This window comes from Lepidochelys kempii, chromosome 28 (assembly GCF_965140265.1).
Source record: "Lepidochelys kempii isolate rLepKem1 chromosome 28, rLepKem1.hap2, whole genome shotgun sequence".
NCBI lineage: Eukaryota > Metazoa > Chordata > Testudines > Cheloniidae > Lepidochelys > Lepidochelys kempii.
The window spans coordinates 1,069,707-1,094,691 of NC_133283.1; the positions used below are offsets into that span (position 1 = coordinate 1,069,707).

Here is a 24,985-nt window from a genome sequence, read left to right on the forward strand (position 1 = left end):
ATGCGCCCTGTAATGATGCTGGCTTTGGTGGGACCCAACTGAGAATACCAATTCAGGACAAATTGCTTAAAGCAGGGCAGTTACAGCCCAAGGCTGGGGTCTCTGTGCACACCAAGGCAAACCAAACCAGCCAAACAGAGCAGACTTTGGTTTTGTCCCACTGGCTTAACCACAAGTCACACAAGCAATTCCCTTAGACACGCCGGTTTCCCAGTATCCCCACCAGTGCCACTCATTATGGGGATAGATGGTCATGAAAACCAATACCCCAGTAAAAGAAAAAAGGTTCCCTCGATCTCAAAGGACCAAGCCCCAGACCCAGGTCAATATACAAATCAGATCTTACCCACAAATCACGCCATTGCCAACCCTTTAGAATCTAAAGGTTTATTCGTAAAAGGAAAAAGAGAGAGATGAGAGCTAGAGCTGGTTAAATGGAATCAATTTAATATGGATATGAGTTAACAGTGTGCCCTTGTTGCCAAGAAGGCCAATGGCATTTTGGGATGTATACGTAGGGGCATTGCCAGCAAATCGAGGGACGTGATCGTTCCCCTCTATTCGACATTGGTGAGGCCTCCTCTGGAGTACTGTGTCCAGTTTTGGGCCCCACACTACAAGAAGGATGTGGAAAAATTGAAAAGAGTCCAGTGGAGGGCAACAAAAATGATTAGGGGACTGGAACACATGACTTATGAGGAGAGGCTAAGGCAACTGGGATTGTTTAGTCTGCAGAAGAGAAGAATGAGGGGGGATTTGATAGCTGCTTTCAACTACCTGAAAGGGGATTCCAAAGAAGATGGATCTAGACTGTTCTCAGTGGTATCTGATGACAGAACAAGGAGTAATGGTCTCAAGTTGCAGTGGGGGAGGTTTAGGTTGGATATTAGGAAAAACTTTTTCACTAGGAGGGTGGTGAAACACTGGAATGTGTTACCTAGGGAGGTGGTGGAATCTCCTTCCTTAGATATTTTTAAGGTCAGGCTTGAGAAAGCCCTGGCTGGGATGATTTAGTTGGGGATTGGTCCTGCTTTGAGAAGGGGGTTGGACTAGAGGACCTCCTGAGGTCCCTTCCAACCCTGATATTCTATGATTCTATGATTCTAATTCCATAGAGCAATGGCCAAGTTCTTGGTTCAGGCTTGTAGCAGGGATGGAATAAACTGCAGGTTCAAATCCAATCTCTGGAGAACATCCCCAGCTGGGATGGGGCTTTCAGTCCCTGGTTCAGACCTTCAGTTTGTAGCCAAGTCCCTCCAGAGGCAAGAAGCAGGACTGAAGACAAGATGGAGGAGCTGCAGCTGCTTTTTATATCCTCTGCCCTGTGGACGATCACAGCAGCAAGATGGAGTCTGGCATCACATGGGCAAGTCACATGTGTCCTCATGACTCAGTCTGCTAGGCCGACGCCATTGTTTACATGTTAGTTTGAATGTTCCCAGGAAAGCTCAGATATGGATTGGCATCTCCCAAAGTCCATTGTCCGTTAAGCGTTTCTTGACTGGGCACTTACTGAGAATAGTCCCTTCTCAAGAAGCTGAACAAATGCTTCGCTGAGGCTACTTAGAATCAAAACACACTGAGATACAAGTCCATAGCCAATATTCATAACTTCAACTACAAGAATGATACACACCCAGAGACAGCATAACCATAATCAGCAAATCATAAACTTCCCATAGACACCTTACACGACCATCTTTGTACAATATTTGCTGCAAATATATAACAGTGGTTGCAACAATGATCTACATGATCACAGGTTATGTCAATAATGTCACATGCCCCTGTCCGCCTGTCCGTCCAACTTTCTGTCCCCTCATGCACCCATATGCCCATTCATCTGTCCATCTGTTCCCACATGCACCCATACGCCCATCTGTCCGTCCATCTGTCCCCACATGCCCCCACCCACCTATCTGTCCACCCATCTGTCTGTCCCCATATGCACCCATCTGTCTGTCCATCCAGCCATCTGTCCCCATGTGTGTCCATCCCTCATCTGTCCAGCCATCTGTCCCCACACACACCTTCCCAACCATCTCTGCACCCACCTGTCCTTTTATCCATTGATTCTCGAGTGCGTCCACCCATCCGTCTGTCCATCTATCTCTCTGCATGCACATCCATCCACTCATCCATCCATCTTCACACACATCCAACTGTCCATCCACCCATCCCCATGCCCAGCCACCCATCCGTCCTCACGTATACCCACCCACCCGTCTGTCCGTCCATCCACCTGTCTATCCATCTATCCCCAAGTGCACCCTCCCAACAACCTCCCATCCATCTCCCGCGCACCCACCCATCCACCCACCTCCCTCCCCACATAAACCCACCTGTCTGTCTGTCCATCCATCCATCCCTCCCTCCACCCCTTTGCATGCAAACGCATCTGTCCACCCATCCCACCCCATGCACAACCCCCCATCTGTCCATCCATCCATCCGTCCCATGCACATCTACCCATCTGTCTGTCCATCTACCCATTCCCATATGCGCCCACCTATCTGTCCATCCATTCACCCACCCATCCATCTGTCTGTCCAGCCATCCATTTGTCTGTCCCACCCTCCTCACACCCACCCATCTGTCCGTCCATCCACTCACCTCTCCGTCCAATCATGCATCCCCTTGCACATCCATCCATTTCCATACATGCCTCAGACTGTCTGTCTCTGTCCAGTTCCTGTTCATGGTGAAGGACTTTAGTGGTGGCCATGTTGGATCCTGGCACTTCCCGCTGTGCGCTAAGAATGCACTGGGCTGGCTATTTTATTTTGAGCTGACCTTTATTGGCTGGGCACAGAGCCTCTCCCCTGTGTGTCATAGACCCCATACTGCTCCTATTCCTGGAGAATTTCCTTTGGCTGGAGCCTGTGTTTTCGGAGCAGGCGACTCATGGCTCTGCACCGGCCGGGAATTCCTCAGCTGGCCACAGATTTGCCCAGTTTGATGCTTGACGGTTGCCCTGGGACCTCCTGGCTTGGTTCTGGAGCCTTCATTATCCCATGACCACTTGATCTGTGGCCAATAGTCAGAGAATCCCCTTCCCCTGCCCTCTTTCCATCTGTGGGGTGGCAGGGAGTGAGGGGGGGTCCTTTTGGGATGGAGGAGGGGAAAGAGGAGGAGTTCTGCTGAGCAGAAATGGGGAAAGAGGAGGGGTCCATATGGGTGAGATTGGGGGAGACGAGGGGAGTCCTTTTTGGGGTATTGGAACGGGGAGAAGAAGAGGGTCGGACCCCGGAAACCCCTTGTAAGGGATAGCGGAGGGCAGAGGAAATGGGGGCATTCCTGTGTGGGTTTCAAGGGGAGAGGGAGGGCTGAACCTGAGTGGGGCTGGGGGACCTGGAGGTCTTCCCCACCCTCCATCGCTAACCCCCCCTGCTGTCCCTCCCCTGTAGGGGTGGACCCCAGCTTCATCCTGCTGCTCTTCATCCTGGTTTCCAGCTTGATTGTTGGGGGAACGGTTCTTGCTTATTACATCAGGTGAGAGCTGTGGTGGGCAACTTCCTGCTATGGGCTAATGGCGTCATTGGCGGCTAAATTGGATCCCAACCCATTCCGTTGTGGGCTCATGGTGTCATTGGTGGCCACGTGGGGTCCCGGCCCATCCCGTTGTGGGCTCATGGCATCATTGGCGGCCACGTGGGGTCCCGGGCCATCCCGTTGCGGGCTCATGGCGTCATTGGCGGCCACGTGGGGTCCCGGCCCATCCCGTTGCGGGCTCATGGCGTCATTGGTGGCCACGTGGGGTCCCGGCCCATCCCGTTGTGGGCTCATGGCGTCATTGGCGGCCACGTGGGGTCCCGGCCCATCCCGTTGTGGGCTCGTGGCGTCATTGGTGACCATGTGAAGTCCCGGCCCATCCCGTTGTGGGCTCGTGGCGTCATTGGCGACCATGTGGAGTCCCGGCCCATCCCGTTGTGGGCTCGTGGCGTCATTGGCAGCCACGTGGGGTCCCGGCCCATCTCGTTGTGTGCTCATGGTGTCATTGGCGACCATGTGGAGTCCCGGCCCATCCCATTGTGGGCTCGTGGCGTCATTGGCAGCCACGTGGGGTCCCGGCCCATCTCGTTGTGGGCTCATGGCGTCATTGGCGGCCATGTGGGGTCCCAGCCCGTCCATATTGGATCCTTGTTCCTTATCGCTAGCTGTGGGCTAACAATTGTATGGACAACCATGCCGTCTCCTGGCTTTTCCTGGGACTGGCAGGCAGAGGTTGCCAGGGGAGGCCCCACATGCATGCCTGCTGCCCTACTATCTCCATAGACTCCCCCTTTTAATTAATCCTGGGGGGCAGGGGGTCATCTGGTGTTTCCATATTCCAGTGCCCAGCAGGGGAGGTAGCCCAAGCAAGGTTCCCCCCTCCCATTTCCCAAGCTGGGCTCCCCACATCCTTTCCCAGCAGTCAGGGGGGAGGTGCAATGCCCCCCACACACTTCGGGGCTTGCACCCCATGCATCTGTGTTTCCACACCCTGCAGGCGCCGGATCCTGCATGCCCAGCTGATGAAGGGGCCCAACAAGATCATTCTGACCATGGACGACTTGACCTTCATCCACACCCAGAGCAGCAACAAAGTAAGAAGCAGAGTGTGGGGGGCAAAGGACGGCGGGGGGGGACCCCACTGGGGCCAAGGGGCGGGGGCTGTCCAGGGTGATGGGTGGGGCGGAGCTGGGGAAGTGGGTCTTCGGAAGGGGTAGGGAGTCCTTGGGGTCAGGGGTTTGGGACGGTGGGGTGAAGCAGGAGGAGGGTTGGAGGTCAGGTAGGACGGCCATGGTGACGGCATTGGGGGAGAGGGGCCAGAGGGATCAGACGTGTTTCCTGGGGTCACAGACATGCCTCAGGGTCAGGGACATTGGGCAGTTGCGCCCCCGGGGTCAGAGGGAGAGACACCCCCAGGGCCGGGGGATTGGGGTCAGAGATGCCAACTGGGGGGTCATGCTCCCTGGGGGGGGGCAGAGGGGCACACCCTAGAGGTCAGGGGTCAGAGATGCCCACCCTAGAGGTCGGGGTCAGAGATGCCAAAGGGAGTTCAGTGGGTGGAAGGGATCTGGGGGTCAGAGGCCCCCTCCCAGAGCCAGGCTGATGCTCTGCCCTTGGCCCCGGCAGAAGATGGACGAGAGCCGCACCAGCCTGGCGGGGAAGAGTGTCTCTGACATGAGGAGCTTCAAGAGCCTGGCAGCTGCCCCTGACAACACCAACATGGCTGTCGCCGAGGTAACCTTCCCCCAGCCCCCCCCCCGGTGCCCCCCCGGTACCCCCTCCCTCTGCACCGGCTCCAGGGCACAGACCCCCCACCGGGTAAATACCCCCTGGGCACAGCCCCCAGGGCACAGATCCCCCTCTCACTGGCTAAATACCCCCTGGGCCCTGCCCTCAGGGCACAGGCCCCCCCCACCAGCTAAATACTCCCTGGGCACTGCCCCCAGGGTACAGACCCCCCCTCACTGGCTAAATACCCCCTGGGCACTGCCCTCAGGGCACAGGCCCCCCACTGGGTAAATACCCCCTGGGCACTGCCCCTAGGTGCCCCCTCCAGGTTAATATCCCTGGGCACTGCCCCCATGTGCCCCCACCAGATAATTGCCCCTTGTGCACAGCCCCTGAGTGCTCCCACCAGGTAAATACCCCCGGGGCAGTGTCCTGCAGGTGCACCCATGAGGTAAATACCCCCTGGGCATTGTCCCGCACTGGGTATTTACCCCAGGACACCCTCTGCCAGGTAAATATCCCTTGCTGGGAAAATACCCCCTGCGTAAGTATCCACCTGGGTTTCACTCCCTCCGTGTCTCCCTGGGATGGCTCTTCCCACCACCCCTGGCCGTGCCATCCCCCCTGGGACACCTGTGCTTCCCACCCTGCCCGCCAGCACCATCCATCCCCTCCTCCATCTGAACAGGATCCCCCCTTGCTCCTCCACCTCCGTCCCCTTTCCCGACCCCGCCGGCATTCGGGGTGTCCCCCCTCGCCCCCGCTTCTCTCTCCCCCACCCCGCCAGGCCACATGATTGACAGCTGCTTCCTGCCATCCTTAGGGAGATGAGAAGCAAAAATGCAACAGCCACGTCCCCTTCCTCCTCCTTTTGTTTAACAACCAAGGGCTAGTGGCAGCCGTGCAGGTAAGCGGCCAAAGGCTCCAGGCACTGCCTTTGGGCTCCCGCATCCTCCCCCTCAGCTTCTTCCCTCCCTGCCCCCCGGGTTTCACTCCTCTCCCACGGACAGGAGGGAAAGCAGCGGCTATGGCACCTGGTAGCCGCCCCCCACTTCCCCGTCACCTGGCATTCAGTCAGTAAGACCACTGCCGGGCCTGGGTCCAATCTCCTCATCAGCCGCATCACCCGCCTGTCGGATCTGCCTGTCCCTGGAGGGAGAGGGGGATCCCCCTTGCCGGGGGAGGGTATTTTGATTTTTTTTTAATAGTGCGAGAAGTGAGAATTTCTCCCCGCGATGCACACAGCATGCAGTAGGGGGCACCCCGGGGAAGGGGGAGTGGTTCTTACTATTGGTGTTACGGGGCCAGCTACTGCTCACCGGGGCCCCATTGTGCCGGGCGCTGCCCAGACCCCGATCGAGGGCCGGGCTCTCTCATGCCGGGCGCTGCCTGGACTCAGACCCAGATCTGGGCCTTGTTGGGCCAGGTGCTGCCCAGACTCCGACCCAGATCTGGGCTGTGTTCCTCTTGTAATGATCCCCAACTCCAGGAGCTGCGTGCCACCAACATCGGAACCCTCCTGAGCCCACGTTCAGCAGCTGACCCATCGGCCAGTGGGGTCTCCTCGAGGCTGAGACTCAATTTCCTCTCGCCTGGCAGCGGGGTTCGGGCGGGGATGTGTGACAATGTGAAGTCCCACTGGGGACTCTCCCAACACCAGGGGTGACTCTTTGTTGCCCACTAGTGGCCAGTCCGGGTATGGAAATGGGTGAATTTTTGACGGCCGCTGTCCGAATTGCCCTGTTCTTTCTGTGCCAAGCGGGACAGCCTGGAATTTTATCTCTGTTCTTTGACACGAGGCCTCAGATCAACCCCAGCTGGCATCCTTGGCAGAATAACCCCGTGGGTGGAGGACATCCCATCCCGCTTTGCAGCTCCAGGCGAAAGTTCAGGGGGTTGGAAGCCAGATGCGTTCAAACTCTTGCGTGGGACACAATTTCTCCCTGTGCTAAACCGAATGGCATGTTTCTTAGCCATAAAGAAAGGGAGGGTTTTGTAACCCTGCCATGAGTCCCCCCCCGTGACCCTTGAACTCTGGCTCTAAAATTTTGGGTTTTCTTACCAAAAATACCCCAGGTTTTTTTGTTTCTCCTGCTTTGTTTGAGTTGTGTCAAGCAGAATCTGTTAGCAAAGAGGCAGGACGCCTGGGTTCTATTCTTGGTTCGGTGGTGAGCCCTTGGGGAAAGGGCTGAGTTACTCCATGCCTCAGTTTCCCCCGACTCACACACCCCTGGAAAATTGGGTAAATGGTGCCTACTGCCTCCTGAAGTACTGGAAAATGGGGTTTGAATCCATCAGGTTGACCACAGTAGTATACAGTTCGATAGCATTCATCACCATATATTTTTGGACAGGTTTCCAAGCCCCATTTAGGGTTTATATCCCACCCTCCATCCCCGTTTCCGTTGGCGTCGAAGTTCGGCACCATTGGCCATTTTGAAAAAAAACCCTGTTGATTATGTTTTATGTTTGAATGGGGGGGGGGTGTTGCATGCTTCTGCTTTGATACATTTGATTGTTTGTTTAGAGAAAAAGGTTGAAAGAATAGCGTGAGAGAGCTTAAAGATTAAATAATCAAAATTTTTTTTCCAAATGGCCGATGGCGCCGAACTTCGACACCAACGGAAACGGGGACGGAGGGTGGGATATAAGCCCTGAATGGGGCATGGAAACCTGTCAAAAAAGACATGGTGATGAATGCTATTCAGCTGTATACTACTGACCACCCTTCCCCCCGCCGAAAACAGCTCTGGTCTTTCGGGTCCCGAGGCCCCGATCCTATCAATGAATCTGTCCCACGCAGGATTGGTGTTTTCCACTCCGATTTTGGCTACGCGTCCATCTGAGTGGGACTCTCGGAACTCAGTCTGTGCGGAAGTGCGCTGGTGAATCGGGGAGTTTTGAATCGAGTTGGTCAGAAATGGATTTTCTGTCTTGCAATTTTTTAATTTTTTTTTTAGATTTTTTTGGGGGGGGGGAATCAAACACAATTTTTTGAGGGGGGTACATTTTCCACCTTCAAAATTTCAGAATTTGAAGGGCAAAACCCAATTTTGAAATAGATTTCATTTCAGCTGGAAGTCTCTTGTCTCGAGGAATTCCAATGTTTCGTTCAGCTCAGTCCGAACTTTTTCCATGGTTGGTTTGAATTCTCTTTGACGATCGAGTAATGAAAAGTCATTTCACAATGGGAAAAAACCCACCCAAATGTTTCGCCCTCAAATCAGATGTTTTTCACCCTTTTGAAATTGCCCTCTCCCCGCTTGCTCCTTGCCAAAATTTTTGGCATCAATTTTGTTCAAAAAATTGGGGGTGGCCCAAACAGCATCTGCCAATGGGAAACTGTTTTGCTGAAAATTTTCCTACTGCCTCTACTGGGGAGAGATTGACAAAGACCTGTGAAATGGGGTTTTGAGAAGGAAACCTTAGCCTGGCGCAAACCTTGCTCCTCCCCCCCCGAATCATAGTCCCCATAGCGACTGGTGGGACGGTGCCATAGCTGGCTGAGCGGCTGCCTGCTCACGCCGGGTTTGTTCTCTTTCTGGCTGGGGTGGGTGATCGTGGGCCTGGCTTTCCCCAGCTGAGGACGAAGGCATGAGGCCAAAGCTGCAGGATGCAACAATTTTGATGGTGGGTCTTAGCCAGCTGGGAGGGGCAACTAACAACTCAACCCCCCTCTGCCATCCCCAGACCCACCCCCACACACCCCCAGGCCAGATGCCAACTCTGTTCAGGGCATGGGGGGGTGGAGCTGGGGGGGTGGAAAAGGAGGGTTGCATTTTTTAAAGCTCTAGCACTAAACACTGAGCAGCCCTGTGCCTGGTGGTTAAAAGGGGAAGGGCTGGGAGCCAGGACTCCTGGGTTCTCTCTCTGGCTCTGGGATGGGAGTGGGGGGTCTAGTGGTCAGAGCAGGGGGGAGGGCTGGACATCAGGGACTGGCCCCAGAGCCTGGTGCAGTGAGGGATAAAGAACCGAAGCACCTGGTGCTGAAAATGCAGGGGGCAGCCTATCACAGAGTGTGGGGGAGTCTGGGCCCTGCACCCCCCTCTTCCTGGGATTCACCGTGACTCTCAACCAGCCAGTAAAATGGAAGGTTTATTGGACAATAGGAACACAGTCTAAAACAGAGCTTGTGGGTAGAACCAGGACCCCTCGGTAAAGTCCTTCTCGGGGGCAGGGAGCTTAGACCCCAGCCTTGGGGTTCCCTGCATTCGACCACCCAGCCCAAACCTGAAACCAAAAAATCCCCCTCTGCCAGTCTCACTCCTCCTCCCCCCGGCTCCTCCTCCAGCCTTTGTCCAGTTTCCGGGGCCAAGGTGTCACCTGGGTCCAACCCCCTCCCGGCTCAGGTGACAGGCTCAGGTCTCCTCACTCCAGTGGAGTCACCCCCGGCTCTCCCATCCCCCGTGCAGACAGTCCCAGCAGATGTAGATGGCATTCCCCAGTCAGTCCGCCCCGCTCCCTGCTCCCTCACATCTCTCCCCCCTTTGAGACTGAACTGAGCGGGGTCACTCTGACCAGTGACCTGGGGAAGTTCGGGGCCCCCTCTCCGGGACAGCGCATCTGCTATCAGGTTGGCACTTCCCTTCACGTGGACCACGTCCATGTCCTAATCCTGCAGGAGCAGGCTCCACCTCAGGAGTTTGGCGTTGGCTCCTTTCATCTGGTGCAGCCAGGTCAGGGGAGAGTGGTCGGTGTAGATGGTGAAGTGTCGCCCGAAGAGATAGGGCTCTAGTTTCTTGAGGGCCCACACCATGGCCAGGCACTCCTTCTCGATGGCCGCGTAGTGTTGCTCCTGGGGTAGCAGCTTCTTGCTCAGGTACACGATGGGGTGTCTCTTCCCCTTTTCATCCTCCTGCATTAACACCACCCCCAGTCCCGTGTCTGAGGCATCGGTGAACACCACAAAGGGCTTGTCAAAGTCTGGGTTTGCCAGAACTAGGCCACTGACCAGAGCCTCCTTCAGCGCCCGGAAAGCCTCCTGGCACTGCTCGGTCCAGACCACCTTGTCTGGCTTCCCCTTCTTGCATAGCTCAGTGATGGGGGTGGCTATGGTGCTAAAGTGGGGCACAAATCTTCGGTAGTATCCTGCCATCCCAATAAAGGCTTGGACCTGCTTTTTGGTGTGGGGAGCGGGTCAGTCTCTGATCACCTCCACCTTGGCTGATTGGCCGCTCCCCATCTGATGGCCCAGGTAAGATACTTCAGCCATCCCCACCTTGCACTTCTCTGCTTTTACAGTCAGCCCAGCCCCCAGGAGTCGGTCCAGCACTTGTCTAACCTGGGACACGTGGTCCTCCCAGGTCTGGCTACAGACACAGCTGTCATCAATATACACCACGGCAAAACTCTCCATCCCCCTCAGTAGCTGATCCACCAGGCGCTGGAAGGTGGCCGGTGCTCCCTTGAGGCCGAAAGGCAGGGTCAGGGACTCATAGAGCCCCAGAGGGGTGATAAAGGCTGATTTCAGCCAGGCTTCTGCATCCAGCGGCACTTCCAGTAGCCCTTTGTAAGATCCATGGTGGTGAGGTACCGAGCTCCTCCCAGCTTGTCTAGGAGCTCGTCAGGCCTGGGCATGGGGTAGGCATCAGATACAGTGATGGCATTGAGCTTCCAATAGTCCACACAGAACCGGACCGACCCGTCCTTTTTGGGGACCTGCACCACCGGTGAGGCCCAAGGGCTGGCAGATGGCTGGATCACCCCCAAAGCCAGCATGTCCCTGACCTCTCTTTCCAGGTCCTGAGCAGTTTTCCCTGTGACTCAGAATGGGGAGCATCTTATCGGCGGGTGCGACCCTGTCTGCACCCGGTGGACAGTCAGATTACTGCGTCCAGGCTGGTTGGAAAATAGCTGTCGGGATGGATGCAGCACTCCCCTGACCTCAGCTTGCTGGGCAGGGGTTAGCCGATCAGAGAGGGGAATTGTTTCCAGGGGGGAACCAGCTCTGGTCCCAGGGCATAGACCTACTAAAGGGTCATCTCCTTGCTCCTCCCAGTGTCCACACACGGCCAACACCACCTTCCCCCTGGCATAATATGGCTTCATCATATTCACATGGTACACCCGGTGGTGGTGCGCCCGGTTTGACAGCTCCACCACATAGTTTACCTTATTTAGCTGCTTGACAGCCTTTGAAGGGACTTTCCCAGGCGGCCTGTAGTTTGTTCTTTCTCACGGGGATGAGGACTATCACCTGATCCCCGGTGGCGTAGGCACGGGCCCGTGCCGTGCGGTCATACCAGACCTTCTGCTTCCTCTGGGCTCTGGCCAGATTCTCCCTGGCCAGGCCCATGAACTCAGCCAGTCTCTCTCGGAAGATCAGGACATACTCCACCACTGACTCTCCATCGGGAGTGGCCTTCCCCTCCCATTCATCTCTCATCAGGTCTAGGGGCCCCCTCACCCTCCTGCCATATAACAGTTCAAAAGGCAAAAATCCGGTAGACTCCTGGGGTACCTCCCTGTACACGAACAGCAGGTGAGGTAAGTACTTGTCCCAGTCCTGCGGGTGCTGGTTCATAACGGTTTTCAGCATCATCTTTAGTGTCCCATTGAACCTCTCCCCCAGCCCACTGGACTGGGGGTGATAAGCTGAGGCCCAGTTGTGCCAGACACCACATTTCTCCCATAAGCACCAGAGCAGGGCCGACATGAAGTTGGATCCCTGGGCCTTCCTCCCATCCACCTCCAGGGGAACAAGGCATTCGCTCCACAGGGACAGCCCCTACCCACCCTGTAAATGGAGACCCTTGAGTCTGGGGCATCCAACCCCCCAGAGGAGTTGGTCTGGGGCCCTCCCCCTCCTGAGCAGTTGATAAGCTGCCAGCCCCCCTTGCCTGGGAAGCCTGCCCCTCATCCAGCTGGGTCCCTACCCAGTTAACCCTGGGTGAGTTTGGTCTGCTCAGTCTGTCATTGAGCTTTGGGCATTGGGTCCGTAGGTGGCCTCTCTGGCCACAGTAATAGCAGCCCATGTCCCGTTGGTCCCCTCGAGCCAGTTGGTTGGCCCTGATGCTGGATGTTCCCCTTGGGAAGAGGTTCTCCATATTTCCACGCTGGGAGGTCCCATGGTGACTCTTTCTCTGCATCGTGCAGGGCCTGTTCCTTTGGGGCTCCTCCCTGCCAGCCCCTGTCCGGCTTTTCACAAACTTATCGGCCAGCCACCCTGCATGTCGCAGGTTCTCTGGCTTTTTGTCCACCAACCATAGCCTCAGGTCAGATGGGCACTGCTCATACAGTTGCTCTAGTATGATCAGTTTAACCAGGTCCTCCTTCATCTGGGCCCCTTCTGCCCACTTGGTGGCATATCCCTCCATGTGGGCAGCTAGTTGCAGATATGAGGCCTCGGGTTTTTACGCTGACTCTGGAACCCTTCCCGATACATCTCAGGAGTCCACCCAAATTCGCGGAGCAGGGCCTTTTTGAATAGTTTGTAGTCCCCTTTCTCCACCCCTTCCAGTCGGCGTACAATGCCATGGCCTTAGGGTCCAGTAAGGGGGTGAGAAACGGGAGCCTGTCCACAGGATCAACCTGGTGCAGCTCGCAGGCCATCTCAGAGGCATCCAGGAAGTCATCCATGTCCTCCCCCTCCTTATGCTGGGCCAGGATGCACTTATCAAAGCTCTGTGCCGTCCAGGGTCCCCCATCACTCACCACAGCCGGGGACTCGCTGCTCCTCAGCTTGGCCAACTCCAGCTCATGCTGCCTCTGCTTCTCTTCCTGCTGTCTTTGTTTCTCCTTCTCCTCCAGCTCATGCTGTCGCTGCTTTTCCTGCTCTTCCCACTCCTCCTGCAGTTCCCACTGTCTGAGCTTCAACTCTCTCAGTTTTAGCTCCTTCTCCCAATGCAGCCACCTCAGCTTCAGGAATGGGGAGCTCTGCCGGGAGGATCACAGTGCCCTCAGTATTTGCTGGGCTCCTCCCGGCCCTTCCCCTAGGCATAGGTAGAAGGGGGTCTTGGGAAGCCCTCAGCAGCCTCCTGTTCACTCCCCACTGGGACAGACACCAGTGCCAGCACTGCATCTGCCAGGCTGCTTCCCTCCGAGACAGGGATCAGTTCAGCGATCTCCCTCCTCCAGCTGGGCAATCAGCTGTTTTTTGGTGGGCCTCCCAATGTGCAGCCCCCTCTGCCTGCACAGCTCCACCAGGTCGCTCTTAAGGTGTTTGCTGTACATCTCCTTGCTGGCCACTCGCAGGCCTGTGCGCTCGCCGCTCCCCACGGTTTCCAGGGAGAACCCCTAGGGTGCCAGCCTTTCTCGAGGTCACCACCTCTTTGCCAGGGTCGAGATGCAGAGTCCTCCGCCCCTGGGACTGCTCGCTGCAATCCCCAGTGGGACTCTGTTACTGCAAAAGTCCTTCTCGCTGGTCACACACTCCCAGGGGTAACCGCCGCCCCTGAAACTGCTCCTCTCTGAGCCTTCAGCACGCCTGGTCCTCATCAATCCCCCTTCATCTTACTGCTCCCCAGTCACTTACTGCAGGAAGTGCCATCCACAGGGTGCAGTACATCCCACCGCTGCCACCAGTTGTCACGGAGTGTGGGGAAGTCCGGGCTCTGCACCCCCCTCTTCCTGGGATTCACCTTGACTCTCAGCCAGCCAGTAAAGCAGAAGGTTTATTGGACAACAGGAACACAGTCTAAAACAGAGCTAGTGGGTACAACCAGGACCCCTCAGTCAAGTCCTTCTGGGGGGCAGGGAGCTTAGACCCCAGCCTTGGGGTTCCCTGCATTCGACTACCCAGCCCCAAACTGAAACCAAAAAACCACCCTCCCCCAGTCTCACACCTCCTCCCCCTGGCTCCTCCTCCAGCCTTTGTCCAGTTTCCGGGGCCAAGGTGTCACCTGGATCCAACCCCCTCCTGGCTCAGGTGACATGCTCAGGTCTCCTCACTCCAGTGGAGTCACCCCCTGCTCTCCCATCCCCCGTGCAGACAGTCCCAGAAGATGTAGACGACATTCCCCGGTCAGTCCGCCCCGCTCCCTGCTCCGTCACACAGCCCCCATCCCTCCTCATGTTTGCAGCATCTCTGCTGCCCTCTCCTCACTGTTGGGAAGACCAGCTTCTGCTGCTCTTCCCACTGGATACCTCTGGATACCTCCGGAGGGCGTGCTGGGGCCAGGTTGGCCGCATGAGGTGGGGCAGGGTGTCTCTGGCTTGGTTTGTTGCAAACCTGGCTGGTTCTGATTCCTGCCCTGGTGTGACTGGCTGTGGGAATCCGCTGCTCTCCCAGCTCTGGGGTTACCGGGCTGCCCTTCTGTCTCCTCCCCTAGGGTGACTGGGTTTGGCTCAAGAAGTTCCCAGGGGAAAAGCACACGGAGATCAAGCCAGCCACCAAAACCAGCTTCTGCAAGGTGAGTGTGAACAGCAGTGGGGGGTCTCAGTGTAATGGCCATGCTGAGACACGGGGAGCATTCCCCTCCCTGGCCACTGGGTGTCACCGCTGCTCTGGGGGGGCTGGATACACCCTATGCATTCCCCTGCCTGGCCACTGGGTGTCACCGCTGCTCCGGGGGGGGGCTGGATACACCCTGTGCATTCCCCTCCCTGGCCACTGGGTGTCACCGCTGCTCTGGGGGGCTGGATACACCCTGTGCATTCCCCTCCCTGGCCACTGGGTGTCACCGCTGCTCTGGGGGGGCTGGATACACCCTGTGCATTCCCCTCCCTGGCCACTGGGTGTCACCGCTGCTCCGGGGGGCTGGATACACCCTGTGCATTCCCCTCCCTGGCCACTGGGTGTCACTGCTGCTCTGGGGGGCTGGATACACCCTGTGCATTCCCCTCCCTGGCCACTGGGTGTCACCGCTGCTCCGGGGGGGCTGGATACACCCTGTGCATTCCCCTCCCTGGCCACTGGGTGTCACCGCTGCTCCGGGGGGGCTGGATACACCCTGTGCATTCCCCTCCCTGGCCACTGGGTGTCACCGCTGCTCTGGGGGGCTGCATACACCCTGTGCATTCCCCTCCCTGGCCACTGGGTGTCACCGCTGCTCCGGGGGGCTGGATACACCCTGTGCATTCCCCTCCCTGGCCACTGGGTGTCACCGCTGCTCTGGGGGGCTGCATACACCCTGTGCATTCCCCTCCCTGGCCACTGGGTGTCACCGCTGCTCCGGGGGGCTGGATACACCCTGTGCATTTCCCTCCCTGGCCACTGGGTGTCACCGCTGCTCCGGGGGGCTGGATAAACCCTGTGCATTCCCCTCCCTGGCCACTGGGTGTCACCGCTGCTCCGGGGGGGCTGGATACACCCTGTGCATTCCCCTCCCTGGCCACTGGGTGTCACCACTGCTCCGGGGGGGCTGGATACACCCTGTGCATTCCCCTCCCTGGCCACTGGGTGTCACCGCTGCTCCGGGGGGGCTGGATACACCCTGTGCATTCCCCTCCCTGGCCACTGGGTGTCACCGCTGCTCCGGGGGGCTGGATACACCCTGTGCATTCCCCTCCCTGGCCACTGGGATTCCCCCGTTTCCCCCGCCTCCAGCTCCGGGACCTCCGGCACGAGAACGTGAACCTGTTCCTGGGGTTCTTCTACGACTGTGGGGTGTTCGCCATCGTCTCGGAGCACTGCTCCCGCGGCAGCCTGGAGGACCTCATCCGCAACCAGGACATGAAGCTCGACTGGATGTTCAAGTCCTCCCTGCTCATCGACCTCATCAAGGTGCAGCCGGGAAGACGGGGGCAGGACAGGGCAGGGATCCTGCCTTGGGGTCTGGGGCTGGGGCGGGAATCGCACCGGGTGGGGGAGGATCCCCGGGGATCCACTGGTGAGTGAATTTAAGGACATGGGGCATCAGCTAGGAGCAGTGTGCGTGTGCAGGGGGGAAGGGATCCACTTTGAAATCACCACACAGAGGGGATCCCGTTCAGATGACCGATCTGCGGAGAGGCCCAGGATATCCACTCGCAGGGATTGCAAAGCCATCCGGGATCCACGGATACATGGCAGATCTGATGGGGGTGGGCAGGGGAATCCAGCTGTCTGAATTGCCAGCCAGGATCTACTGTTCGTTGGGCATGGGGGGGGATCCACTTGCTGGATGGCTAGCCAATGGGGATCCCATGACAGCAAGTATCTGCTGGGAGCTCAGGGATCCACTGTCAGAAATCAGCTAAGTGGATCTGTTCACACAGGGAAGGTCTGCTGGCAGGGCGGGGATCCAGCTCTGTTTGGAGGGGATCGATTTCCAGGTGATGCTGCCTGGAAGGTTGCTGGAAGATCCATTTGAGGAGTGAGCCTGCTGTCACTTCAGGAAGGGATCCTTCTCACACAGAGCGCTAAGCAGAGGGGATCCACTGGGATGCTGCAGGATCCTGGCAGGGGGATCCATTCACCTGCAGCCCCGGCTTCAGGAAGGGATCCTGATGCCCAAAGCACTAGGTGGAGGAGATCTGCTGGAAGGGGAATCCACTCACAGCAGGGGAAGGGGATCTACTCCAGGGGCTGGGAGGCTGGATAGGATCCACTCCTAGATTGTGCTCCTTGGTAGGATGGGGGATCCACTGGGCTAACCAACCACTGGCCAGAGTGGTCTACTCAGTGAGAGGATAGAAGGGATCCAGTGGATCGATCTGCTGGCTGGGGATCCACTGGTACTGTGACGGAGCAGGGAGCGGGGCGGACTGACTGGGGAATGCCGTCTACATCTGCTGGGACTGTCTGCACGCGGGATGGGAGAGCCGGGGGTGACTCCACTGGAGTGAGGAGACCTGAGCCTGTCACCTGAGCCGGGAGGGGGTTGGACCCAGGTGACACCTTGGCCCCAGAAACTGGACAAAGGCTGGAGGAGGAGCCAGGGGGAGGAGGAGTGAGACTGGGGGAGAGGGGTTTTTTTATTTCAGTTTTGGGCTGGTCGAATGCAGGGAACCCCAGGCCTGGGGTCTAAGTTCCCTGACCCCCAGAAGGACTCGACTGAGGGGTCCTGGCTATACCCACAAGCTGAGCTTTAGACTGTGTTCCTATTGTCCAATAAACCTTCCGCTTTACTGGCTGGCTGAGAGTCACGGCTAATCCCAGGAAGAGGGGGGTGCAGGGCTCGGACTCCCCCACACTCTGTAACAGGTACAACACACTAACTGGACAGGGATCCCCATGAATAGTTGAACTGTCTGCAGTGGAGGAATCCACTGGATCAAAACGGGGTTAATCTGTGATCCACTGGCACAACACACCAGGCAAGATGCCAACTGGATAGATCAACTAGCATGGTTAGAGTGATCCACTGGATCATTCAGACAGCAGGGTTGGGAATCCATTGGGATCGCCCAATCCCGGACGCCCCCACGCTCCATGAGAACTGGTGGCAGCGGTGGGATGTACTGCACCCCATGGATGCATGAGAGGAAAGTGATCAGGAACAGCCAGCATGGATTCACCAAGGGAAGGTCATGCCTGACTAATCTAATCGCCTTTTATGATGAGATTACTGGTTCTGTGGATGAAGGGAAAGCAGTGGACGTGTTGTTCCTTCACTTTAGCAAAGCTTTTGACACGGTCTCCCACAGTATTCTTGTCAGCAAGTTAAGGAAGTCTGGGCTGGATGAATGCACTATAAGGTGGGTAGAAAGCTGGCTAGATTGTCGGGCTCAACGGGTAGTGATCAATGGCTCCATGTCTAGTTGGCAGCCGGTATCAAGTGGAGTGCCCCAAGGGTCGGTCCTGGGGCCGGTTTTGTTCAATATCTTCATAAATGATCTGGAGGATGGTGTGGATTGCACTCTCAGCAAATTTGCGGATGATACTAAACTGGGAGGAGTGGTAGATACGCTGGAGGGGAGGGATAGGATACAGAAGGACCTAGACAAATTGGAGGATTGGGCCAAAAGAAATCTGATGAGGTTCAATAAGGATAAGTGCAGGGTCCTGCACTTAGGACGGAAGAACCCAATGCACAGCTACAGACTAGGGACCGAATGGCTAGGCAGCAGGTCTGCAGAAAAGGACCTAGGGGTGACAGTGGACGAGAAGCTGGATATGAGTCAGCAGTGTGCCCTTGTTGCCAAGAAGGCCAATGGCATTTTGGGATGTATAAGTAGGGGCATAGCGAGCAGATCGAGGGACGTGATCGTTCCCCTCTATTCGACATTGGTGAGGCCTCATCTGGAGTACTGTGTCCAGTTTTGGGCCCCACACTTCAAGAAGGATGTGGATAAATTGGAGAGAGTCCAGCGAAGGGCAACAAAAATGATTAGGGGACTGGAACACATGAGTTATGAGGAGAGGCTGAGGGAGCTGGGATTGTTTAGTCTGCAGAAGAGAAGAATGAGGGGGGATTTGATAGCTGCTTTCAACTACCTGAAAGGGGGTTCCAAAGAGGATGGTTCTAGACTGTTCTCAGTGGTAGCAGATGACAGAACGAGGAGTAATGGTCTCAAGTTGCAGTGGGGGAGGTTTAGGTTGGATATTAGGAAAAACTTTTTCACTAGGAGGATGGTGAAACATTGGAATGCGTTCCCTAGGGAGGTGGTAGAATCTCCTTCCTTAGAGGTTTTTAAGGTCAGGCTTGACAAAGCCCTGGCTGGGATGATTTAACTGGGAATTGGTCCTGCTTCGAGCAGTGGGTTGGACTAGATGACCTTCTGGGGTCCCTTCCAACCCTGATATTCTATGATTCTATGATTCTATGATGGCGCTTCCTGCAGTAAGTGACTGGGGAGCAGTAAGATGAAGGGGGATTGACGAGGACCCGGCGTGCTGAAGGCTCAGAGAGGAGCGGTTTCGGGGGGCACGGTTACCCCGGGAGTGTGTGACCAGCGAGAAGGACTTTTGCAGTAACAGCGTCCCCCGGGGGATTGCAGCAAGTGCTGGGACCGGAGGAGCCTGCAGCTCGACCCTGGCAAAGAGGTGGTGACCTCGAGAAAGGCTGGCACCCTAGGGGTTCTCCCTGGAAACCGTGGGGAGCGGCAAGCACACAGGCTGCGAGCGGCCAGCAGGGAGATGTACGCTAAACGCCTTCAGAGCGACCTGGTGGAGCTGTGCAGGCAGCGGGGGCTGCGCATTGGGAGGCCCACCAAAGAACAGCTGATTGCCCAGCTGGAGGAGGGAGATCTGTCTCGGAGGGAAGCAGCCTGGCAGATGCAGTGCGAACACCGGTGTCTGTCCCAGCGGGGAGTGACAGGCGGCTGCTTAGGGCTTCCCGAGACCCCTTCTACCTATGCCTAGGGGAAGGGCCGGGAGGAGCCCAGCGAATACTGAGGGCACCGTGATCCTCCCGGCAGAGCTCCCCATCGCTGGATCTGAGGTGGCCGCAATGGGAGAAGGAGCTAAAAGTGCGAGAGTTGGAGCTCAGGGAGTGGGAACTGCAGCAGGAGCGGGAAGAGTATGTCCTGATCTTCCGAGAGAGACTGGCTGAGTTCATGGGCCTGGCCAGGGAGAATCTGGCCAGAGCCCAGAGGAAGCAGAAGGTCTGGTATGACCGCACGGCGCGGGCCCGTGCCTACGCCACCGGGGATCCGGTGATGGTTCTCATCCCTGTGAGAAAGAACAAACTACAGGCCACCTAGGAGGGCCCTTTCAAGGTCGTCAAGCAGCTCAATGAGGTAAACTATGTGGTGGAGCTGTCGAACCGGGCGCACCACCGCCGGGTGTACCATGTGAATATGATGAAGCCATATTATGCCAGGGGGAAGGTGGTGTTGGCCGTGTGTGGACAGTGGGAGGAGCAGGGAGATGACCCTTTAGTAGATCTATTCCCTGGGACCAGAGCTGGTTCCTCCCTGGAAACAATTCCCCTCTCGAATCAGCCCACCCCTGTCCAGCAAGCTGAGGTCAGGGGGGTGCTGCATCCGTCCCGACAGCTGTTTTCCAACCAGCCTGGATGCATTAATCTGACTGTCCACCGGGTGCAGACAGGGTCGCACCCGCCGATAAGATGCTCCCCCTTCCGAGTCACAGGGAAAACTGCTCAGGACCTGGAAAGAGAGGTCAGGGACATGCTGGCTTTGGGGGTGATCCAGCCATCTGCCAGCCCTTGGGCCTCACCGGTGGTGCTGGTCCCCAAAAAGGACGGGTCGGTCCGGTTCTGTGTGGACTATCGGAAGCTCAATGCCATCACCGTATCTGATGCCTACCCCATGCCCAGGCCTGACGAGCTCCTAGACAAGCTGGGAGGAGCTCGGTACCTCACCACCATGGACCTTACAAAGGGCTACTGGCAAGTGCCGCTGGATGCAGATGCCTGGCTGAAATCAGCCTTTATCACCCCTCTGGGGCTCTATGAGTTCCTGACCCTGCCTTTCGGCCTCAAGGGAGCGCCGGCCACCTTTCAGCGCCTGGTGGACCAGCTCCTGAGGGGGATGGAGAGTTTTGCCATGGCGTATATTGATGACATCTGTGCCTTTAGCCAGACCTGGGAGGACCACGTGTCCCAGGTTAGACAAGTGCTGGACCGACTCCAGGGGGCTGGGCTGACTGTAAAAGCGGAGAAGTGCAAGGTGGGGATGGCGGAAGTATCTTACCTGGGCCATCGGGTGGGGAGCGGCCGCCTAAAGCCGGAACCAGCCAAGGTGGAGGTGATCAGAGACTGGCCCGCTCCTCACACCAAAAAGCAGGTCCAAGCCTTTATTGGGATGGCAGGATACTACCGAAGATTTGTGCCCCACTTTAGCACCATAGCCACCCCCATCACTGAGCTATGCAAGAAGGGGAAGCCAGACAAGGTGGTCTGGACCGAGCAGTGCCAGGAGGCTTTCCGGGCGCTGAAGGAGGCTCTGGTCAGTGGCCCAGTTCTGGCAAACCCAGACTTTGACGAGCCCTTTATGGTGTTCACCGATGCCGCAGACACGGGACTGGGGGTGGTGTTAATGCAGGAGGATGAAAAGGGGGAGAGACACCCCATCGTGTACCTGAGCAAGAAGTTGCTACCCCGGGAGCAGAACTACGCGGCCATCGAGAAGGAGTGCCTGGCCGTGGTGTGGGCCCTCAAGAAACTAGAGCCCTATCTCTTCGGGCGACACTTCACCGTCTACACCGACCACTCTCCCCTGACCTGGCTGCACCAGATGAAAGGAGCCAACGCCAAACTCCTGAGATGGAGCCTGCCCCTGCAGGATTACGACATGGACGTGGTCCATGTGAAGGGAAGGGCCAACCTGATAGCGGATGCGCTGTCCCGGAGAGGGGGCCCCGAACTTCCCCAGGTCACTGGTCAGAGTGACCCCGCTCAGCTCAGTCTCGAAGGGGGGAGAGAAATTGAGGGAGCAGGGAGGGGGGCGGATTGACCGGGGAATGCCATCTACATCTGCTGGGATTGTCTGCACGGGGGATGGCAGAGCCGGGGGTGACTCCACTGGAGTGAGGAGACCTGAGCCTGTCACCTGAGCCGGGAGGGGGTTGGACCCAGGTGACACCTTGGCCCGGGAAACTGGACGGGAAACTGGAGGAGGAGCCGGGGGGAGGAGGAGTGAGACTGGGGGAGGGGGGGGTTGGTTTCAGTTTGGGGCTGGGTGGTGGAACGCAGGGAACCCCAGGGCTGGGGTCTGAGCTCCCTGCCCCCCAGAAGGACCTGACTGAGGGGTCCTGGTTGTACCCACAAGCTCAGTTTTAGACTGTGTTCCTATTGTCCAATAAACCTTCCGCTTTACTGGCTGGCTGAGAGTCACGGCTAATCCCAGGAAGAGGGGGGTGCAGGGCTCGGGCTCCCCCACACTCTGTAACAGGTACAACACACTAACTGGACAGGGATCCCCATGAATAGTTGAACTGTCTGCAGTGGAGGAATCCACTGGATCAAAACGGGGTCAATCTTTGATCCACTGGCACAACACACCAGGCAAGACGCCAACTGGATAGATCAAACTAGCATGCTTAGAGCGATCCACTGGATCATTCAGACAGCAGGGTTGGGAATCCATTTGGGATCTATTAATTAGACACCCCAGGGAAGCTAGTCAGTAGGTCTAGTGACGACAAGGATCTACTGGATCAGTCTGGTGCTGGTCAGGGACCCACTGGGATACACTGGCCAAAAAATCTGGTCAGAAGATCCAGTGGATAGATCAACTGGCTGGGGCAGATGGATTTATTGAACCAATCAGGAGGCAGTTGGACCTACTGATTCAATGCATCGATCAGAGAGCAAACTCACCGTATCAATTAATCGATCAAGCTGATGGATCCACTGGATCGATTAGGCACCGGAGCCCGGCCATCCTCAAAGAACATAAGATCCACTCAATCCTGGGTCAGCCAGAGGGATCCACTCGCTCGACCGGGCTTCAGGACCAGAGATCCCCTGGGACCTATTGATGCAAATAAACCAAGGAGCAAACTCCCCGGCTGAGTTGGAGGGATCCACTGGATCCCCCACACGGCCAATTGGGGCTGTCACACAGTCAGAGTAGATCCCAGTGCTGCTGGCGGCCCTGGGGACCAGCCGGGGATGGGGGAGGTTGATCTCACCCCCCTGTCTCTCTCCCCCCGCCCTGCCCCCCCTGCAGGGGATGAAGTATCTCCATCACCGGGAGGTGGTCCACGGGCGGCTGAAGTCACGGAACTGCGTGGTGGATGGGCGCTTCGTGCTGAAGGTGACGGACCACGGCTACAACGAGCTGCTGGAGGCCCAGAAGGTCCCGCACGACCCGCCCAGGCCCGAAGGTGACGCCCCGGGGGAGTGTCCGGGGGGGGGCGGCTGGAGGGGTCGCGGTGTCTGGGGGCGGGGAGGGGGCTACAGGCGACTGAGCCGGCCCTGCTTGTTGTTGGCCCCAGATCGGTTCTGGACGGCGCCGGAGCTGCTGCGGGACCCGTCGCTGGAGCGCAAGGGCACCTTCCGCGGGGACGTCTACAGCATCTCCATCATCATGCAGGAGGTGATCTGCCGCAGCGCCCCCTACTGCATGCTGGACATGCCGGCCGACGGTACGGGGGGGAGGGCCTGTGCCCCCATCTCCTCCGGCTCCCGCCTCCCCACCCTGCCAGGGGCCCTCACTCCCGACCCGCAGCCCCCTGCCCCCCCCAGCCCTGCCGGTGCCCCTCACTCCTGGCCCGTAGCCCCCTGCCCCCCCCAGCCCTGCCGGTGCCCCTCACTCCTGGCCCGTAGCCCCCTGCCCCCCCCAGCCCTGCCGGTGCCCCTCACTCCTGGCCCGTAGCCCCCTGCCCCCCCCAGCCCTGCCGGTGCCCCTCACTCCCGACCCGCAGCCCGCTGCCCCCCCCAGCCCTGCCGGTGCCCCTCGCTCCTGGCCCGTAGCCCCCTGCCCCCCCCCAGCCCTGCCGGTGCCCCTCACTCCTGGCCCGTAGCCCCCTGCTAGCCCAGCCCTGCCCCTCCCCGCCCCGCCGGTGCCCCTCACTCCCGACCCGCAGCCCCCTGCCCCCCCCAGCCCTGCCGGTGCCCCTCGCTCCTGGCCCGTAGCCCCCTGCTAGCCCAGCCCTGCCCCTCCCCGCCCCGCCGGTGCCCCTCACTCCTGCCCCGCCGGTGCCCCTCACTCCCGCCCCACAGCCCCCCGCTAGCCTAGCCCCGGGCTGCCCCCCAGCTCCGGCGGGGCAGTAGGTGGGGGCAGAGCGGGGCGGCAGGCGCCCGCGGTGACCGTGGGTCTCCTCTCGTGGGCAGAGATCATCCGGAAGGTGGAGAAGCCCCCCCCGCTCTGCCGGCCCTCGGTCTCGGTGGACCAGGCCCCGCTGGAGTGCATCCAGCTGATGAAGCAATGCTGGAGCGAGCAGCCCGAGCGGCGGCCCACCGTCGACCAGATCTTCGACCAGGTAGCGGGGGGCCCATGGGGGATGGGGCACAGGGGGGCGCCGGAGCCGGTGGGGATGTTGGAGCCAGTGCCCAGGAGGGGCCGGGATGTTGGAGCCAGAGTCAATAGGGAGCGGGGATGCCGAGGCAGGGAGCAGAGACGCCGGAGCCATGGGGGGGGGGGGGGGGCGCCGGAGCCAGGCGGGAGCCGTCTCTCTCACGCCTCCCCCCCCTCCGCCCCCCGCCGCAGTTCAAGAGCATCAACAAGGGCCGGAAGACCAACATCATCGACTCCATGCTGCGCATGCTGGAGCAGTACTCCAGCAACCTGGAGGACCTGATCCGGGAGCGGACGGAGGAGCTGGAGATCGAGAAGCAGAAGACGGACAAGCTGCTCACCCAGATGCTGCCGCCGTGAGTCCCAGCCGGGGGGGGGGGGGCGGGAGCCCGGAGCCATACAGGGCAGACTCACGAGGCCGGCACAGCCCGGACACTGGGGGGGCCTGTACCCCAGCCAGCCCCCCAAGTCCTCGCAGGGGCCGGGCTGCACCTGACCAGACACTCCCCGCATCCCCAAGCCGGCGGTACCCAGAGAAACAACGTGCGGCCCGGCTGAGACTGCGGCCTGGGGTAGAGGCTCCGGGGAGGCCGGGGGGGTCGGGGTCCGTCCCAGCCCCACTGACGCCCCCTGGTGGCGCAGGTCGGTGGCGCAGGCTCTGGGGAGGCGGGGGGGGGGCCGGGGAGGGGTCGTCCCAGCCCCACTGATGCCCCCCGGTGGCGCAGGCTCCGGGGAGGCGGTGGGGGGCCGGGGAGGGGCTGTCCCAGCACCACTGACGCCCCCCGGTGGCGCAGGTTGGTGGCACAGGCTCTGGGGAGGCGGTGGGGGGCCGGGGAGGGGTCGTCCCAGCCCCACTGATGCCCCCCGGTGGCGCAGTTTCCGGGGAGGCGGTGGGGGGCCGGGGAGGGGCCGTCCCAGCCCCACTGACGCCCCCTGGTGGCGCAGGTCGGTGGCGCAGGCTCTGGGGAGGCGGGGGAGGGGCGGGGAGGGGTCGTCCCAGCCCCACTGATGCCCCCCGGTGGCGCAGGCTCCGGGG

General features: G+C 58.7%; 1 protein-coding gene across 3 annotated transcripts in view; it reads left to right on the forward strand.

Annotated features, from left to right (window-relative positions):
• The window catches only part of GUCY2D (guanylate cyclase 2D, retinal), a 71,993-nt gene that overhangs the window by 42,043 nt on the left and 4,965 nt on the right, over window positions 1–24,985 (forward strand). For all 3 annotated transcript variants that reach the window (XM_073326769.1, XM_073326770.1, XM_073326771.1), the window contains 10 exons: window positions 3,408–3,492; window positions 4,490–4,586; window positions 5,119–5,226; window positions 6,044–6,127; window positions 14,490–14,570; window positions 15,707–15,883; window positions 22,660–22,816; window positions 22,928–23,077; window positions 23,766–23,914; window positions 24,142–24,305. In XM_073326769.1, coding sequence (XP_073182870.1) covers window positions 3,408–3,492; window positions 4,490–4,586; window positions 5,119–5,226; window positions 6,044–6,127; window positions 14,490–14,570; window positions 15,707–15,883; window positions 22,660–22,816; window positions 22,928–23,077; window positions 23,766–23,914; window positions 24,142–24,305 — 1,252 coding nt within the window. The remainder of the gene's footprint in view (window positions 1–3,407; window positions 3,493–4,489; window positions 4,587–5,118; window positions 5,227–6,043; window positions 6,128–14,489; window positions 14,571–15,706; window positions 15,884–22,659; window positions 22,817–22,927; window positions 23,078–23,765; window positions 23,915–24,141; window positions 24,306–24,985) is intronic.